The sequence below is a fragment of the Delphinus delphis genome, chromosome 18 (assembly GCF_949987515.2).
Source record: "Delphinus delphis chromosome 18, mDelDel1.2, whole genome shotgun sequence".
Classification (NCBI taxonomy): Eukaryota; Metazoa; Chordata; class Mammalia; order Artiodactyla; family Delphinidae; genus Delphinus; species Delphinus delphis.
The window spans coordinates 13,145,778-13,161,911 of NC_082700.1; the positions used below are offsets into that span (position 1 = coordinate 13,145,778).

General features: G+C 37.4%; 1 protein-coding gene across 1 annotated transcript in view; it reads right to left on the reverse strand.

Annotated features, from left to right (window-relative positions):
- The window catches only part of TRPC4 (transient receptor potential cation channel subfamily C member 4), a 160,772-nt gene that overhangs the window by 42,092 nt on the left and 102,546 nt on the right, over nt 1-16,134 (reverse strand). The window contains exon 4 of the mRNA XM_059996055.1: nt 8,864-9,200. Coding sequence (XP_059852038.1) covers nt 8,864-9,200 — 337 coding nt within the window. The remainder of the gene's footprint in view (nt 1-8,863; nt 9,201-16,134) is intronic.

Below are 16,134 nucleotides of genomic sequence, written 5' to 3' on the forward strand. Positions count from 1 at the left end.
AAGCAAAGAGCAAGTCAGCTTTTCACCTGCGACACCTCTGAGGGCTTTTTACAGCAGCCCCAGAGCTAGTCGAGGGATCTGGCCTTGGAAGTCCCTTGACAGAACACTGAAATCCAGGCTGTGGCACCAATCAATGAAGATAAAGGCAACAAAAAAGAATTCTTCTTCGCTGGAGGGTTTTATTCCCTCCCCAAGTCAGGAAACAAAAAGGTAGTTTCTTGTCAAAATTCTGCTTTTGTACAAAAAGAAATCTAAACGCAGTTATTTTACTCAGTAGAGACTCACATGATGCCAGACCCATAAGAGGCACTAAGTTAAGGGGCGGCTGCTACAGTCTCAGCGCTATTCTTAAAACCCAAACAAAGATAAAGAGCCTCGAGTATCCAGCTTCTGAAGAGAGCGTCCAGAAAACTGCAGCCCTTCCCGCTGGGGATTCCTGAGGGGTGAGGACCATATCTGCTACCAGCCTCCTGCCACACTCTAACCCATGGGTTATACAGAGAGAACGCTGGGAAGAGGGGCCCAGAGAGCTGTGAGCTCAGGGCACTGCAGTTCGGGGCTAGCGACCTCACCAGCACCGCCACCTCCCTAGGTCAAGTGTAGGAGACTCCACGAAAATGCCTCACAAAGATGGGGGGTTTCTGCAAGGAGAAGCTGGCTCTTAACACCTGCTGGGGCATCTTCCCGAGCACTTGGGCTGCTCCTTTCTCACTTGGCTTGCACTTCAGGGAAAACAAACCAACAGTGGGTCTTCCCCAGGCAGCTGGGGAGCTGGCAGCAGCCTGGCCCCTTGCCACCTGAGGTAGTAAGGTTTTGTGATCTCTTGGGGGAGCTAGTGCTTATCACAGGAAGAAGCCGGGCTTTAGCCGTCTTGTTCTCCTGCCCTTGCTAGGGTCACAGGACCCATAAAGGGGCCAACTGCTGGTTATGAGTTCCCAGACTGGAAGATGTCAGGCAGAGCTGAAACTCGGATTCAGAGAACTATGTAGTGTGCAGGTACACAGGACCCTCTAAAGAACACTCATGGACCCATCAGGAGAGTCAGAGGGTCAAGACCTGTCGCATAGGCCACTCAGTATAAGCCAGAGATGCAGACAACCAACAAGGGAAGAGCTGTGACCAGGGTACCAAGGAGGTAAAGAAGACTTCTAACTTTTCCTGACATCCTTCTTGCCTGCAGAAACCAAGCAATGGGGAGAACAGAAAAAGTCTATGTCCCTCCTTCCATTCCAGTGTTGGGGTTGAAGGATGAGCAAAAAATGAATATTTCCGGGTCCTTTGATACACGTGTCAGGCCTCTGTGGGGAAGAGGAGAGCTTTCAACTGATGGTAAGCTTCCTGTTTTAAACTGAACTGGGACTACTTTTTAATAACTCAAAATTTCAGGAAATTGATGATATCTACCAGACAGATAGTGAAGGGAAAGGATATTTGGTGCAGGGTGGTTGGGAAGAGTGGTTGGAAAAGGTTAAACCATTTCATGTTTAGATTCTAATGCGTCTCAATTCCTCAATAAAGCTGAAATCGGAACTAAATACGAAACCTGCATAAAATTTGGTTTCTAGAATTGTTTCTTAATCTTTAGTGTTTAAAGACCTCTGAAATTTCTGAATCAGTCAACCAAGGGGAGAATTCAAAATCTAAATTTTTCATAAAAAATTCACAGTGATTATGACTATAGTCAGCACACCACGTTTCAAGAAACGCTGACTTAAAGGGACAGTGAATAGTCAAATATGCTTAGTTTGAAGACATCTAAAAACCCTTAAATTAATACAGTTTTGATAGCATCAATTTAACATTTAGAGGAAAAAAATTAGGAATATACAATCAAGGAAGTACACGTTTTGAAACTGTGCCAAGGAACAATACGATGCTAGTTTTCGATTAAGATGTAAAACTTTTTTTAAGATGTAAGAACTTTAGAATTCTAGCTCACCTGATTGCTTACGACATAAATGTAGTAACTTAAAAATCAAGTAAAATGTTTCTGTCAATGCAGTATTAGACTTTTTATAGGATTTCTGTTTAATTTAAAATTTTCCATGAGAACTAAGGCATTATATATTTATGTAGGTGGAAAAACAATGAATAAATATTCCTCAGGTCTTTTCTCAAGTCACCTTTTCAATGAGTGGCAGTAGTTGCTTAATAAATATTTTTGAATGAGTGATTATTAATTTTTCACTATGAAGATTACCACTTTCCACCTACTATAAGCTTCTATTTTTGAAACAGTTATGTGCAAAAGAAATATAATTATCTCTTTACATTTCCTGAAGACCCGCTACACACACACATACATATACACACCAATGAAAGATTAAAAAATTAATGATATCCCTGGAAGCAAGGAAATTTACCTTTAGGTCTTAGCAAGTGAACATGGAAACTAAAAGGGAAGCATCTCAAGGTCATGGCAAAGGACTTTATTCTTTCTTTCTTAGAATAGAAATTGCTTCTGTGAGTATTAGGGAACCATTTATAATGCATGTGTTTTAGAACAGAGACGGGTGGTGGAGATGAAGATGGAGGGTCCTGCTGATGTGATGCTGATGGCAACGCTAAGTTCGCTATATTAGCAAGCATCACCTTCAATAGGAAATTATATCAAGTGTGTATCTCAAAGAGCGTTGCATCTTTAATAAATTAGAAACGTGGTCCACTCAAATTTGACCTTTGTAAAGACTTAAGTTGGTAAACAGAGGCAGAGAAAACAGGAAAGAAGTCTGTGGATGGAAACTTGAGTTCTTGGGCTGTTTTTGCCCCTTTAAATTCCATTTCTCACACTCCAAGGGCAGTATTTATGGAGGATAAAGGCTCTAGCTCTGGAGTTAGACTAACTGGAGTTTGAATCTAGTATCTACCATTTGTTAGCTCCTTGAACCTAGGAAAGTGATCTCACTTTTCTAAGCCTATTTCCTCTCTATTAAATGAGATACTAACATCACTTATTATAAGTAAAGTGGAGTTGGCTATGAAGTTCAAATAAAAACACACATTTGAATCACTTAGCACAATGCCAAATTTCTTAGTTTCTATTGTTATTACCACCATCACTACTATTACCATTATTGTTATTCTGAACTAACAGAAACCACTTCCAGCTTAACTCCAATCTTTTACTCTGACCCTCCCTCATTTCCTATGTACTCCTCTTTTCCTATCTTTTCTCCTCTTCCCTTGAACCATCAGAACCACGGTCGTCAAACATTCTCCCAAGGCCTGTAGATTTCATTTGCTGGTGCACCAAATTTGTATTGCATATATGACCTAAAAGACTTAATTTTCTCTCCACTAAAGAAGTCAATACTCTGTAATGGCTTATATGGGGAAAGAATCTAAAAAAGAGTGGGTATATGTATACGTATAACTGATTCACTTTTCTGTACACCTGAAACTAACACAACACTGTAAATCAACTGTACACCAATAAAAAGTATTAAAAAATAGAAAAGGAAGTCATTTGGTCAGCAATGGTATGTGCACACTGAACAATTTACAACTATATGAATACTTCGTTGTTTGAGATTTTACTGTGTTAGTCTTGATAAATCTTGGTAAAGATGACTTTAAAATTTCTTCCTCACAAATAAACAGGAAAATGAGAATTCTATGTCATGCTGCAATGATTATCTGGTTTTCTGGAAAATTAAAATATCCCTTTAAATTAATAAACGGATGTTCTGCAGCTGTGTTTGAGTTGTCTATATGTGTCTGCAGCTAGTTTGCTGAGGTGGTTAGAATACCTAGCCAAGGGAGAGAGTGGGGAAATCTATAGACTTGTTTCTTATAATTCTTAATTTGGGGGAAGACGGATAATTGAAGGGTGAGGCTGAAAGTACGAGTACCTGAAGCCATGTGATCTTAATGCCTTTTAGACAAAAGATGAAGAAATGGTAATAGGAAAGAAAGAATATATACAGGATTGTTTGTCCCTGAGTCTTTATCTAGATGTGAACGTGATCACCATTTTTTATTTTCCATTTGGCAGGCCTTGTTGAAATTTTCAGATTTGCTAATATCAACCCTTTAAAAGATAAAAATATAAAATAAATTATGAAAATGAGAGGCCAGTTTTGTTGCAGAAAAATTGTTAAATAAGTATGTATTATAGGCAAGACAGAATCTGGATCTTATGAGCAATTCTTAATTTATGCCTAGAAATTCACTGGAAGCTTTTTTTTTTTTTTTTTTTTTGCGGTACGCGGGCCTCTCACTGTTGTGGCCTCTCACATTGCGGAGCACAGGCTCCGGACGCGCAGGCTCAGCGGCCATGGCTCACGGGCCCAGCCGCTCCGGGGCATGTGGGATCTTTCCGTTCCGGGGCACGAACCCGCGTCCCCTGCATTGGCAGGCGGATTTCCAACCACTGCACCACCAGGGAAGCCCTAGAAGCTATTTTTAACAGATCTCATATCTCTTCCTCTGATATATCTTTTCCTCAGTTCACCATTCTCAGCATGCACAGATTTATATGCTATATAATTATGACATATTCTTAAGCACACACATAATATCAAGTCACTTCAGCAGCCATTCGGCAGTATTCTCATTGGGAACAAGGTATTTCCTCCTTTATTAATATGATAGCTTTCATTAACATTCTACTTCTTTTGTGGAAAATGTTATCAATTGCATATTCTTTTTGCTAAGTGATAACTTAAGTCTAATCTGGATGTTTCATATATATGCACACTTTTTTTTTTTTGCAGGAGAAGAAGCTATGACACAAATTTAATTGTTACAGTTGAGTTATAATGGATTCTGTGGAAAAATCCAATCTAGTTTTGGGAAGGCTTTAAAAATTAGCATTCAAAAAAGTTTTTTTTTTCACATTTTACTCCACATTATCTCCAGAAACAAATGACATCTACTGGAGTTAAAACTTCTGCTTTAATTTAGATGAATTCTCATAATACGCATTCTACATATAACATGCTATATTTAGTTTGCATTTAAATTCTATATAAAAATGAGTTTCTCATATGAATATTATATTCATTTCATATCCTTAGTATTATATTGTTAAAATCAAACCTTTAATAAATTAAGAGCCTTGGGGTCATGACACAACAGAATACAGAAGTAGCCATGTCTCTGATCTGACCCCAGGCTTCTTTTAATCCATCACAGTCTTCCCGGTGATACTTTCTCTCTATTGAAATTGAAAAGCATAGCTCTGTTATCAGGCCATATGCATGCAGGATGAAACTGTTGTTTTACTTTTTACTCTAGTTCAAATGGGTAATTTGACAATCTGAGAAATATACTTGTGTCTATCTGTCTAGAATCTACCTTTCTACTGACAGAGTTCTAACGGAATTATCTGTGATTAGTTTTCTCTGTTGCTTAAAACTGTATCTCTCAAGATGACCAGAATCATAATTTTTATCCCTTTATCAGGCTTTTAAATTTCTTTGCTTATATGCTAAATTCATCCTGACAGCAAACTTAGGTAAGACGATCTCTAGAGGTTATTTGATGGGAGAAAAGAAGGGTTGATAACCTTCAATCTGAAGGAAAAATAATTCGAAAAGCTTTGCTAGAGATGAGCTACAATTTATCAATCACACCACAGCGAAAGGATATAAGGACCACTGTAGATTCTCTTCTAAAGATATCAAACTCAATAGACTTCAATTTATATAGTCAAAAAGATGTTGAACTTCAACAGGAAAGACAGTGAAAATAACACAGAAACATTATTCTCCACTGAACTAAATCACAAGGTATCTGGATCTGTCATGTTGTATAATCTTATTGCTGAAACACAGCAAAGTATATAACATGGAAATTCCCAAGCAAAAACCATACTTCTTCAGATAAAGGGATTGATTTGAGAGGATAAGCTTTAAAGTTAGAAAAATTTTCTATTCAAAAAAGTTGGAAATTTATGATATAAATATATAAAACAAGTAAAGCAAAAGTCTTTTTGCCAGGATAAACAAAATGAGAAGTATCAAAGTAATCATTTCCCTTAAACTACAGTATCATAGGTCTGGGAAAAATCTGAAAATGGAAGGAAAGGAAGTTTAGTAAAATGAAAAAATATTTCTTTACAGAACAAGCAACTCACAGAGGTGACATGAGTTGAAAACCTAAGTCGGTTCAAGGAGACTTGAGAAAAACCCATGCGCAGAACTTCATTCAGTCACTGGGAACATTAACATGATGAGGGAAACACAAGCCACACACTTCTCCGTAAGTCGTGAAGTCTTGTTATTATAAACCTAGAGCCTTACAATGCAGGGACCATGAAATGTACAGTCACTCACTTTACCAAACAGCAGGACTGAGTGAGGCAATATAGAAGGTTCATTGATATAGTCAGCAAATGAGACCATGCTTTTTTTGCGTCTATCACACTTCTGGTAAAAGGTTAAAGGATTCCTACCCTGTTGTCTTTAGCCCTCTTCCCTCCACCCACTCCCTCTCCCCACCAACGAAAAGATCAATTTTCTCTGCGCCGATAATGATAGGTCCCCAGGACAGGATAACAGGACACAGTGGGACTGAAGAAGTTATCACTCTGAATCTTTCATCTTATTGATGAAAACACAGAAAATCCTGAGAGATTGTGTCCACCCATAATTTAATAGTCTCTCAGTGGTAGAACTTGGACATGTATTCAAATCCATTTTTCTTCTACAGCCAAATAACATGGAGAATACCCGTTATAATCATGACTCTAGCAAAGCACTTAGAACTCAGCCTTAGATACGAGGCACTGAGAACTCACCAGCCTTGATGAATAATCTGTTTTGACAGATCTATTTGATATAGAAACATTCTTTTTCTCATGCTCTGTTATTTAAGCAAGATGATCATTCATGGGTATTTTTTAAATTCTAGAACATCTCTTTTCATCCTAAAGATTCCCATATAAATGAACTCCCTCTGCAGGATATCTTCAGGAAAGGTTGCCTTTAGCAGCTACTTCTTTTGGCTGGAACTATAGTTCTCATAATTAAATTTCTACCTTATTTAACCATTCAGCTGAAATTTGGATACGGTTTCTTCTAGCCAATTTTCACGGAAAATTATGTGACAAGTTTTGCATGTAGGAGGCAGCCAATGACTGTTTTACTTCTATGAATTATTCAAAGTTTGGAGCTTCTAATTTTCATATTATATACCACTTCTGATATTATATCACATATCTCATTGTTTGTTTATTATCCATTTCTTCCAGTAAAATTTAACCTTCATAAGGAGAAGAGATCTTTTCTTTTCTTTTTCTTTCTTTCCTTCCTTTCTTCCTTCCTTCCTTCCTTCCTTTCTTTTCCTTTCTTTCTTTCTTTCTCTCTTTCTTTTTCTTTCATTTTCTTTCTTCATTTTTTCTTTCTTTCTTCTTTTGTTAATTTTTGTCTCACTATTGCCCTGTACTGCGCTTAATCCATAGAAAGTACCCTACATATTTTCATTGACTGTATAAAGAAAAGACTAGAAGTATTATATCTACTTATGCTGCATTATATCTATACCATTTTTCAAAGTGAAATGTTCTGTGTTTCACTTGGGCCACCAGGATTTTTAGACATTCAATATAAGTTACACACAATGGGAAATTTGACTTCCAAAAGCTTCCTTATGAATTGTTCCCAAGAAATTTTCTATGAAGAAAACTCAATAAAGAACAGGTTCCTATGGGGAGATATTTAATTTAAATGGATACAGGTAGGATAATTTTATATTTAATATCAATTGCTATGTCATAATTGTTTTATTCAAAAAGACATTTACAGACTATATAAACCATCCCAAGATCACACTTTACTTCAGATTGAGAATGTATCTTATTTTTTTTTTCCAGATTGAGAATGTATCTTATTTTAACGTTCACTTGAGAAGGGTTTTTTTAATTATTAGAAATATTTGTAAGACATCAAATCTTGTTCCTAAGCACTTTTCTTACTGTCAGTACTTACAGTATTTGTAATCTTTAAAAAGTGTATCTATCTCAGATTCAGATACTGGTTTTTTTTTCCTGCCTTTTCCTCATTTTACAGTCTCTCCAGCCGTTTTGACAGTTAATCCAAACTGATCTTCTGAGATTATGAATCATTAAATTTGTCACATATTTTCTAATTAGTAAGTGCTGAGATGGATATAATATCAGAGAGGTTTAAAATGATGAGCTAAATTGAGAAAATGTGATTTCTGAGCAAACCACAGTAGGATAGAAGGAAGAATACTTAAAATTTAAATTTTAACTCTGACTTCAATAACAAGAGGAAAGGAAAACAAGGTTTTTACCAGCTACTCTGAGGTTTTCTACCTTACCATGATTTGCTGAAGATCTAAAACAAAATTTTTTTCTATGAAAAGAACAGAGAGAGATGGAGGATGTCCTACTGTTTAATTTCCTATTATTTTGCTTTACTCTATAGTTTCAAAGATAAACTTAAATGAATTGATTTTAAAAAATGGTTAGTTATTTTATGTACAGAATCACTAATTCTGCAGAGTAATTTGTACTTTTAGAAGGTGTATCTGTTAAGAAAATTAAAAAGATTATTTACATATGGCTAATGAGACATGTTGAAAGGCTTCAGAAGACAAACATACTAAAAAAAAAAAAAAAAAAAAAACCCAGAAAATCATTCACGGGACCTGAAGTCATGAAAGTCTGGAATTCTAAAACCTAAAGTTAACGTTTTGTAGGCTGCATTTGGGGGCAGGTCCACCGCAGTCTGTGAAGTATTTATTTAGCTTTGAGGACTAAGACTTGGAGCTACAATGGTCAGAACCTGTTTTAAACATTCCTACGTCCCCAACTTTAATGAATATTCTTTTCTGAGCAACAAAATTCCATGGCAGCAACACGTTTGGATTATATTTTCTATAGTATCACATTTACCCAGGACCCATGGTAATATCATCCACTCGACGATGGTTGGTGGTGGACCTTGCCTGTTCAAGTCTGACCTGTCGATGTGCTGAGAGGCAAGCAGCAGCAGGAACAAAAAAGTCAAATAGGATGCTGTGTGGCAGATGAACTTGATAAATGGCTTTCGGATGAACAGTCCAAGGGGGCTTTTGGGAGCTATAAGGTAGCACACAGAGAAGACAGGAAAAAGAAGTCCTATTATGAAACACGTCACCATCTTCACGGCCCAGTGTCTTCTCCTCCAGCCGGGAAACTCATCGTACCAGCGAGATGCCAGCAGCTGTTGACAGTTGGGCTGAGCAACAAACTACAGGGAAAGGAAAGGAAAAGTGAGAGTCAGGGTTACACGCAGGGGCTCCAGCTCATCAACAGGAACACAGTGTTATCGTTCAAGTCACAAGTTCTGTTCAAACATAAAATAATTTTATGTTTACACCATCATAAAGTGCTTTAAGCCATTCTGTGAACAAAGCTTATTTATTGAACATTTTATACCCACAGCAAAGTGCTGAGTGCTTAGCCAGACACAACAGGGGTCAAAATACTATGGCTGTACCTTAGGAAGCAAAGATGGAGCTGAGGACTAAGAATATCCATAGGATGTACTGATAACTGAACAGAGCTGTGTACAAAGATATACACATATATGTGCATATATAAGAATTGTGATATATATATAGGTATATGACATGAAGTAAAAAATGGTACTAGTGGTTATTTCTTGGTTTAGTGGTTATTTTCTGGTTAGGACATTATACTTTTTTCCCATTTTTATACTTGATGCATTTTTAATATTTTCTATAATAATCACATCAGAAAAAGTTAATATATTTTTAATAGGGTTGAGGCAATAAGAAAGTCATAACTGAAAGCATATTACATTACCAGGATGTAAATCATCATAGCTGAATTTGATGGAAATAAAGCAAATACCTTACCTAAGTATAATCAATTACCACATACAAAACATTTCACAAACATGACAACATTTTTATCCTGCCAACATGTTTGAGATGTAGCATAGATCTTACTCTATTTTAAGGACGAAGATGGGGGGCGTATATGAGGGCTATAAATTTATTCAAGAAGATTACGTATCTAGTAAATGATGAAATGTATGGCTATCTGGTCCAAGATTCTTTTTTTTCTGTACATGATCGTTCTCATTGACACTGACAGCTAAGCATTATATAAATTCAGAGGGAGTTTTCTCTTCCAGATGGAATGGTCCAAAAATGCTTCCCAGTGGGTCTGCACTCTGAAAGTGGAGATTTGTATAAGCAGAGAAGAGAGGGGAAGGCACGGCATGCAGGTGAGGAAGTGTAGAGTGTGTTTAAGGGATGCCCTATGGACACTTTGGACTGTAGTAGAAGCTTTAGTCCCTTGTTAAGGGACTCAAGAAAGTTCTGTTGGCATCAAAAATAGACCCACCCTAGAAGCAAACTGAACACCTGGGCCTTTCATGGGACTCTCCCTGCCCCAGTATTTCCTATTTTTCTTCTTCAGTCTTAGACTTTATGGATCTCCTTTAGGAGACCCTTACTTGACCCTTACTCTTTTCTGATGGGTACACAGAAAGTGGCTTGATGATCATAAACAAAAAGCTGTTTGAAAGTGAAAGGAGAGACAGGTGATTGATTAAAAGAGCAGTTCAATCGTTGAGGTGTGCAATCATATGGGCTGGATGTCAAATGAGTTCTCATGCAACTGTTTCTCTTCACTTTGTCTTAGATATTGTGTTCATCAAAAGATATAGTGGGCAAAGCCACATGTATAAATGGAATTAAATGTATAATAATAGGTTCAGCAAGTACAGCTAAAACAAGATAAAACTGCATTTCTTCAAGACTGGGATGATGGGGCTCTCCTATTTTGTAAGTAATTTATGAAAGTAAGCTTCAAGCTCCATAGTTAGTAAAGTTAAATTTTATAATCCAAAGAAGAGCTTTTCTTGACACATTCCTTGCCTGTTATTTTGGTCAGAGTCAAGTGTTTGAAAGTCACAATAGAGCTTTTGATGATATATCTGTAGAGTACTGGGAAAGAGTGATACAGGTCATTAACAAGTTCTGTTCTCTTAGTGAGTTTCCCTCACGCCCACCCAACACACACACATAATCCTTCACGTCAGCATTTTATACACAAAGCATAGTCTACCATCTTTTTGCTATTTTCTCATATAAAATATGTTCTACAGTTTTCTTCATTAGAATTTAGCACAAAGACCATAATAGAAGGGAATTAATGAAACCTATGAAAAATGCAAGATATAATGAACAGTTACTATAATCTCAGTAATTCTCACAGATTGAAGAAACACTATAAGGGACTAAGCGTGAACAACACATCTGACACATGCAGAAAAAAGTAAAAGAAAGGTATGTACTTTGTTCAACACGGTCTGGGTGAATTCTAGGACTAACATACTCTGCCCTTCTTAGCCCAAATCTCATTAGAGCATGAGACACCCCAGGGCAATTGAGCAAATAACTTTATTGGGAGCACTTAAGGTTTGCTTGGAAAAATATTTCTGTTGCCTAATACACAAATATAGACCGTGTTAAATTACCTAGAAGAAGCAAATCATTTAATCCTCATAGAACACCTGCCATGCCAAGCACTCGGTTAGCCTTAATTTTTACTAACACTTTTTCTTAAAAGATCTTTTTCTTTAATTATTGGAAAGTATATATCTGTGCTTAGTAAACGAACAGTGTGCACAATTTTTTACCAAACACAGACACAGTGAGGTTTACGTAGAGGTAAAGAATAGAGGCAGGATACTATAAGAGCAGGAGTGGGGGAGTGGGTGTGTTTAATACACAAGTTTCCCCAAATGTAGATATTATTTGGCTACAAATTTGTTCTAATCTTAGAATTGAAACAACCGCAAATGTATTCCTAAGAATCACTATAGATCTAAATATTCTCACAATGGTTTTACATCCTTCTTCTTCTACACCTGTTTGCTGCATGTCTGCACCAGCATTCTCCAAATTGTAGCCCATTCATTAATAAATATTTCCATGAAAAAAGCAGTTACCAAGTTAAAGATTAAAAAAATTAAAATTTTATATTACAAAAATTTTCACGGTGTTCAACTGTTAAAGTAGATTAAAACACTTCATTTCTCTCATGTGTCCCTTCCTTCCTTCTTTCCTCCTGTTCTTTGTTTCCTTCCTAGATGCTTCCTTCTTTGTACTTTGCTTTTTCTTTGTCCCTCCTCTTCCTGTCTTTCTTTCCTTCTCCCTGCCTCCTCGTCTCTTGGTTTCCTTGGATTATTTATAGAGACTACTCAGCTGTACGCCAACCTCCTTTGAAGGACCCCCTCAGAGGGGGCCACCCTATCTCTGTGACACTTGCCATTGGTCCATTTCAGCAAAGCCCTCTTCAGGTGGGCCCTCACATTGCCTGCTGGGAGCCTAGAGGTCGCGCCTCCTCTGACCCATCTTTCTACTGCACAGGGAGTCACGGGACCCACCATCTTCTATACCATCCCAGGACTGCGGGAGGTGGGGTTTCTTTGAAACACACCGTGTTACAGCCCCTTCTCTCTCTGCAGTTGTTGGCCGATTCCTAAACAATTCCTGACATCACATTAAAATTCATATTAAAACATTATAAACATTCAAATTCACATTTGTGCCATGAAACTAGAAAGGACACTCTAAAAAAAGAAAGATTTCCTCTCTTTCAATAACCTTTAAAACATTTTTAAAAACCTAATCTCATGATTATTTATGAAACTGTTAGTCATGGAATTTTAAATACTGAAGAAACTGTGATGATTACTGAATCTAATCTCATTTTTACAAATAAAGTGAATTCCAGTACCAATGATTTAAAAACAACTACTCAAAGTACTAAAACACCCCAAACCTAAAGAAAACAAAACATGATGAAGAGAAAGGAGATAAAGCTGAAAAGTGAAAACAAACAAACAAAAAACAAACCCAAACAACCAAGAAACCTCACTGCTACGTGGTGAGGAATTAAAATATTAATTGGATATGGACAAAATAAGATGAAGAGAATTCAAAAATTAATGGAGCTCTGATAATTAAAATAACTATGGATTCGATTTCCTATTTGATTTTTCTTCATCTTTTTAGTTTTTCAATATATTTTTCTAGCTTAAAATTTTGTATCCAAGGTTCAGACTGTGGCCATATTCTCTAAACGAGCAGAATCTAGATTCTGGAAACAACCAACCTGGCACCTTAGTGCATCTTGACTAAGTCAGATAGTTACATGGGAGTTTCTATTGGCTGTTGGACGATTATAAAGAGAGTTGAAACTTTTGGGTTGAGTGAATTAAAGTGATCTAGGTAAGGGCTTAAAAAGGACTGCAGATTCATATACATGCCAGCTTCCCCTGGGTCTTACTATTTACTCCTTAGAATTTCAAAAATAATCTATTTCCTTTGGGGTTTTATTTCCTCTGCCCAAGAATGTTTTTTGACAACTCATTTTGTAATGTGGATAACAAGGCTTAAGAATTATTTGTAGGCAGAAGAGCTTCAGGGAATTACTTTGTCCATAACTGAAAACCCTTTTTTCTTCTACTTCTACCCTTAAATCCCTTCATAGCTGCCAATGGCCTTTAACTGTCTGGGCCTTTCTCTGTTTCCTAGAGATAGCTCTAGTTGTGTTCCTAATTAAAACAATTCTCCAGTCTCCTTGAGCACAGTCATACTGCATAACTAATCACTCACCTACTTCATTATTCAAAGCATCATTTTCATCTGGTGCTCCTTAGTTTGATTAAGACAATAGTATTGTGCATCATCTGTGAGTGGGGCATTGGCTAGATAAGCGGGGAGAGGACCGAGATCTGTAAGAACCAGATATATCTGTCTTCTAGGATCTCAAAATCTGTGGCAGACTGATAATGTGACTGGGTAAATTAAATACAGAGCATTACGTGACTTGTTAGAAAAGAGGTAGAATGTGTAGGAGAAATTATGCCCAATATGAAATAATTAGGGAAGATTGAAGAAAGGAAGCAGAATTTTCTAGTTAAGCCTGAGATAACAAGTAGAATTTTGACAGGCACAGCTTGGTAGGTGGATGTGTTTTAATTCAGATTTAGAGAATATCATGTTAAAAACTTGAGGATGGAGATAAGCAAGTTCAGATGAGCAATCCCTTGTTCTAGAATGTTACATTCAATGGTGAATATGCTAGAGATGCAGTATAAAGGGATACTGCGGCCATGTATCGGGATACAGATAAAAATGTTTACTGAGGCAATTTCTCAAGTCTAAGTCCTTGCTGCTCAGTGGAGGCCGAGGCTGGCAATACCGAGAGACAACTGTACAATCACTTATAGTCTTATACACAAATATATAATGTTTATTCACTTTCATTGAATTACAGAGTATTGCACTTATGCCAACTTTAATATATTTACATATTTTATAACCTAATTTTAATGAATATAATGTCACAGATGGGAGATTAGTTTAAAAAGATTTCTATAAGAAACTTACACTGAGAAGATAATAATAATTTAGGCATAGGGAATCCAATAAAATAGCTAGTTGACTAATTGAGTTTTTATCAGTGTCATTAAAAAGTTAATGAAGATTTAATCATATCTGAGATGACATTGGCTAAGAAGCCTGAGATCAGTCAAGAAGACTGCTTGATAAACTTTAGGTTCTTTCCTCCACAGGATATTGGTCTACGATTCCCCTGGCTCTGTCAAGTCAAAGAATCTCCGATCCAGTCATCAAATCACATGATTATTTTCCTTGGACAGGCATGTGAAGTTCAGATTTGCAGATTGGAATTCAAGGAATAACTCAAAGCATATCACTAGGGCACCACTTCTGATGTCTACATATCCAGAAGGGAAGATGACAACTAAACTCCATTTGACAGTGCTGGTGAGGCGGGGGCAGGATTAAACTTCTTAAATCATTTCTGGGCCTAAATTCAAAATTGGTTTGGCAACTGAGCTGGGATGATGAGTGGGCAATAACGGGAAGCAGAAAATGCAGAGACAAAGGAAATATGGTGGGAGGTGAAAAACCCAACATTGAATACATTAAACTATTGAACTTGGCAAACAAACAAAATGAGATTTTGGTAGTGGGAAGGCAGAGTCAATAGATACTGTTAGTTCCTTGAAAATCACAAAGGGCACCAGTTGGTAGAAATTCCACGTCTCTTCACCAATAACCCTCTTCAGGGTGCGCATGAAGAATTGTTTTAAACTATCATGGAAAAGAGATGAAAAACTGCCAGTCATTTCTAAGTTGCTACCTAGATGCTTTCTTAAAAATGAAGAGAGATGTGGAGGCAGACAATTATACAGTGTTTTTTTTTAACATCTTTATTGGAGTATAATTGCTTTACATTGTTGTGTTAGTTTCTGCTTTATAACAAAGTGAATCAGCCATACATATACATACATCCCCATATGCCCTCCCTCTTGCATCCACCCTCCCTATCCCACCCCTCTAGGTGGTAACAAAGCACCGAGCTGATCTCCCTGTGCTATGTGGCTGCTTCCCACTAGCTATCTATTTTACATTTGGTAGTGTATATATGCCAGTGCTACTCTCTCACTTTGTCCCTGCTTACCCTTCCCCTCCCTGTGTCCTCAAGTCCATTCTCTTTTGAAGGAACCACCATTTGACTGTGGAATCATGTAGGTGAGTAATAGGTGAGAATGGTAGATGGAAAACAGAGGACAGCCTGTTCCTGGTCCTGGCCAACCCTCAATGGGCTGGTTTTCCAGTCTCTGACGACAGTTACTGCAAGAAGTGTGGCAGTTCAGAAAGCATGGTCCCCTCTCAGTCTCCTGGAGGGAAGCCTACTGAGGACCAAACTCTGCTCTGTTATCTGCCATTAGGACAAGTACCCAAGAGAAACAAGAGGCACTACAGGAATGAATACCAGCTGCTCTTTTGAGATGAAAGGATACAGTCACTCTTCTTTCCCCTTTTCTATCCCTTTTCACATAATTTCAAGACCAACTATTTCTGAGAAAATTTTAAAAATAGACTAACCATTGTATGTGTGGATAAGAATTTGGAGAAAATGGAACTTTCATACATCAGCCATCAAAATGTAAATGGTTGGACTTCCCTGGTGGTGCAGTGGTTAAGAATCCGCCTGCCAATGCAGGGGACATGGGTTCGAGCCCTGGTCGGGGAAGATCCCACCTGCTGTGGAGCCACGAAGCCCGTGAGCCACAACTACTGAGCTGGCGTGCCACAACTCCTGAAGCC